This window comes from Centruroides sculpturatus, unplaced genomic scaffold (genome assembly GCF_000671375.1).
Source record: "Centruroides sculpturatus isolate CEXI.00-Female unplaced genomic scaffold, Cexi_2.0 scaffold278, whole genome shotgun sequence".
NCBI lineage: Eukaryota > Metazoa > Arthropoda > Arachnida > Scorpiones > Buthidae > Centruroides > Centruroides sculpturatus.
The window spans coordinates 754,369-759,155 of record NW_019384546.1 but is presented as its reverse complement, the minus strand read 5'-3'; the positions used below and the strand labels follow the sequence as shown (position 1 = coordinate 759,155).

Here is a 4,787-nt window from a genome sequence, read left to right as displayed (position 1 = left end):
AATCTGCAGAGAAAAACCTTTATTTACGTTATTACTAACAAGCTTCCCAAATGCATTTCGCCTACGGCCTCTTCAGTGGGGCTTACAGCACAAAATCTACGTTCTAACAATCAACTCATTGAAGAGCCACTTATACGGTTAACAAAATATTTTTTGTTAACCGTATAATTATAATATTTTGTAATTAGAAAAAATATTTCATTTTCCCATTTTTATCTTTAAGGCTTCTGTGCTTTAAAACTGAAAAATAGTTACTGTATTTTCACTTCATTTAGTAATATTTCAAGTTGTATGTGTGTGATGAAGGACCCTCAAATGTGCATGAGCTCACCCCCCCACACACACACATATATATACAGTAAAACCTTTGAATAGCAGACATTGTCAAGAGCCAAGAAGTTTGTCTGCTATTTAGAGGTGTCTACTATTCGGAGATACATGCTGGTGAAGAATATGATGGATTATGAGAACATCAAATTTACGTTAGGAATGTGAAAATATCAAAAAGTATATGTAGCATATATAATTAAAATATATATACAATATATTATTTATCTTTTCAGCTGTAAAAATCACATTTTAATTGAATACTAAATAGAAAACAATTGTATAGGATATTTTAATTAAATGGAACATAAAAATTACAACTAAACGTAAACATTGATTAAATATTAATTCATCAAAAATGATCTGAGCAGAAGTAACAAAAAATAAATAAAATATTGATAAAACTGTTATTATGAACAGAAGGATTTAGGAGATGAGAGTTTGAATGTCAAGTTACAAAGGTGATTTGCTAGCCACTTCAAGGGATAAAAAATGTATTTGGTATTCTTGCATTTATAATGCCATTTATGATCTAAGCAACTAATAAAAACCAATATGGTGATTTGTCTGCTTTATAGTTATTGAGTAGAAGTAATTTTTCATACATTTTTGCATTTTTCAATAATGATTTATTAAAAATTACTTTAGCCACCACAAAGGTATTAAGATCATAAATTACGTCATAAATTCAAGAAATTCAAATATCTTCCTACAATTTAAAGTGTTTGGCAAATCGCCTTTGTAACACAATCTTTAAATTTTCACCAAATAAACACTGTAGTCTTAACCTTAAAACTATTTCTTTTTCATTACTACTGTACTAAGATTCTTGTCAAATAAATAAATAACTAAGGAAAAGTTTACTTAACCAGATTAGTCTTCTTTAACAGATAATGAATATTGTTCCGCATTTTACAACCTACCCTTCTCCCCTATTCCTATTTTTAGCCAGTCTTTATTCAACACCTACAGTCAAAGTTTTTCCTTTGAAAGAGTATTTGAACTGTATATCTGCTTTACGTAATAAATTAAACAAAAATGCTAATACAAATTCAAATTTAAAAAGTACAGTTGTTCTTAAAAAAGCAGGATGTCCAAGGTTTCAGTAAAGAAAACTTCAGACCCTAGTGCTTACAAAAAAAGTCTTCAGACACGATAAGAAAAATATTTTTTCAATAGATGTAAATTCTGCTAATCATGTTATTCCTGTAATTTACTTATTTTCATTAGTAATTATATATCATAATCATATCATATATTACAAAAAAAAATCAATCAAATTTAATTATATAATGCTTAGAATCCAAAATTATTTTCTTTAATGTAAAAATGTCTTAAATGCAAAGTATTGTTATATAATTAAATTAATTTATCAAATTTTAATTATTAATACTAAAAATTTACAATTGCAATCATATAATAAAATTATTAGAAAAATAGATACTCTACATCTACTTTCTCATTAAATTTTGATAGAAAGGAATTAAAACTTATGCAATCTCCTGAAAAAATAACCAAGGTCATAGACTGGTAGTAGTTAAATTGATCAAATCTTTTAGGATGTTCCACAATTGAGAAATTTAAACATTAATTTGTTACTTTATTTTATTAGTATTTTAAAATTTTACAATTTGGAGTAATTTATAAGATACTTTTATATGAAAAAGTATTTGATCTAATTATTGCAAGCTAACTTCTCAAAAAAGAAAAAAATTAAACACAGCAACAATTCCTAGTAATGAATACATTGTTTCACTGAATAAATGTTAAGACACAGCTTCATTATAGCAAAATTATTTTAAAAAATATATCCAAATATTTTTGGGTCTGTAGACCCATCTTTAAAGGATTACAATCTGAAAATAAAACATCTCAATGCCTACATTATCTAGTTATAAAGTATATTTTCTTATTTATAAAAGTTATATTAACTATTATTACAATATTAGAGAAACCAAGTCTCTATTACTATCAGTGAAATTCCTATAGTTGTAAATACAGTGATACCTTGGTTTTCATTGATAATCCGTCTGAAAACAATTGGTTAAATCCAAAACCGACAAAAACCTAGGCAATCATTTCCATGCAAATCAATATAAATCCAATTAATTCATTCCAGACACTCCAAAATACATATCAAAAACACATTTTATAGAGAATAAATATTGTGTTTAATACTAAAAACAATAAGAAATTAATAAAAATGAATATAAAATACTAACGTAAAGAATAAATGAACATTTAACGTGGTATTCAAAGGGCTGCTGGCTCTGTAAACTTTTTTTGGTCCCATGATTGAGCTAAAAGATTATGAAAGCAACAGAATTATGTGGCTAGATGCACGGGGTAATGATCAAACAACAAAAAACAATGCCACGCCAAGCAGGAAAATGCACGGATCACCCTTTGTTTTCGCAATATTAGCAGTGAGGTAACGTGATCCGAGGCAATTGACAATAACTGAAGTCAATGAAAACCAAGGTATTACCGTACATATTTCATTTATTATTTCCCATAAATCCATCTATATGTCAGTAATTATGAAAGTGGTCTGTCATATATTTTTCTGTTGGAAATATGACTTTGCAAAAATAAAACAAAAATACTTACTCTTACAAAATAGTTTTTCTTTTGTGTAAATGTAAAATTTTATCAATAGTTTGTGAAATAAATTCAAACTTTTCCTACTTTTGACTTAGACCACTTTGATAATAATCTGAATCTGTATATATCTGAAATAAAATAATTTTAATAATATTCTTGTTTAGTGAAATCACCATTTTTATATTTGAAGGATGAGAAATTGGGTCCTGTATCACCTCCTGTGTCTCTGTTTTATTATATATAATTCAAATTTAACTTAAGTTAATCAAGATAGATTTAATATATGCAAATTTTATATTATAAAGATATAATCCAATGACTTTTTGGTTACTAAAGGGTCAAGTTATCATTCTTTAACGCTGTCTTATCAATAAATGCCGTGAATTTATTGTATTTATGAAAGAAAGCATCCATATAATGAACTAAAGGTACTACAATTAATATATAATGACTCATTTCGTTTCATTGATTTTTAAAGAAATTTCCTTCTTAATAAATATAAAGAACATATCTATCAATACGTACCAATTTATATGTTATAAATACTTCAAACGGCCGAAATAATCGAATTTAAAGTATATTTTAATATAACCTATACAAGAAAACAGTATATTTTTACGACCCACACAACGTGAATTTGACGACTAAAAATGGTCGCCTTTTTCATAATCTCGATACCGCGTCTTTTATTAAATAAACCAATCGCATTTAATTTCACATTAATTTTTGAATAAACAACCAAAGAGATGTCAGAAAACAAAATTTTTCTATTCTCGAACTCAAATCGAAGATAGATAACCAATAGCGTGGCCGTATACGGCTTTAAACGTGAACTAATCAAACGTCGGATAACTTGCGAGGTTTTATTTTATTTTTTTTTGGACGTAAGCATACGTTTGACGTATGCACGCGACTTTTGAAAAATATGTGGATATTTTGCTCAAATTAATTTATCGACGAATTAAATTAGTATAAATTTAATAATGTCATTTGAAAATTTTAATTGAGTAATTGACATTTATTACATGTTACACGTGCGAAACATGATGTCTAATGTACGTCAACAACGTTCTACTACTTTGGATGGTTTACCTAAACAATTTGTCTCGTCGATGAGGACACTTTTTGATATTATGGACGATAAGAAAACTGGTTATGTAAAATTTAGTGAAATTGAACGTCGGTGGCACGAAAATGGTACAAAGGGTTTGCCTAGTGGTGTGCTTGAAAGTCTAAGGAAAGTCACTCCCACTAATGGTATGTTAAGCTTTGAACGTTTCTGTGCTGGCCTAAAAATATGTCTCCTTCGTCACCGTGCTAATCAGTTTAACGAAGACAAACAGAAAGTCTCCAGATTAACAAAAATGGCAAACAGACCGGCATCCGTACCGTTACCGGAGAAGGGTAACGAATGCACCAAAATGAAAATACCAAATATGCAGAAGCGTCCCGGTAGTGCCACTGATATAAACGAACCGACTCTGAGAACCAGGAGTCGTCATAATCACGTCAACACTGCCACCGTAAGACCCAATAACGTGTTGTCTCAGCAGAGAGCGTTAAGTATGCCGCAGTTACAGGACGGTTGCGTTTGTAACGATAATCCTTCCCATGGTTACAAGACCGAATTGAAAGTCGGTTCGCCGACCGCGAACGTTCATGTAGGTTACGACCGTGTTGGAATTATGACTGCATTGGAAAACTGGAGATTGGGTATTATTAAAAACAGTGATCAGGTGAACGATGGAAAAAATCCCGAAATTAGTGAAAGGAATTTGAATACGAGGAATATTACCATCAGAGGAAATCATAATGAAAATAATCCTGTTGGGGAAGAAGGTAATTCAATAATCTAG

General features: G+C 29.3%; 1 protein-coding gene across 1 annotated transcript; it reads left to right on the top strand.

Moving 5' to 3' along the window:
• Positions 1 to 3,784: 3,784 nt before the first annotated feature.
• On the top strand, positions 3,785 to 4,787 carry LOC111623524. The gene has a single exon (XM_023366125.1). It carries the CDS (start codon positions 3,957 to 3,959, stop codon positions 4,785 to 4,787), a length of 831 nt encoding a protein of 276 aa, XP_023221893.1. The 5' UTR covers positions 3,785 to 3,956.

Excerpts from the sequence above, each read along its gene's own strand:
- LOC111623524 (XM_023366125.1), top strand. The coding sequence starts at position 3,957 with ATGTTACACGTGCGAAACATGATGTCTAATGTACGTCAACAACGTTCT.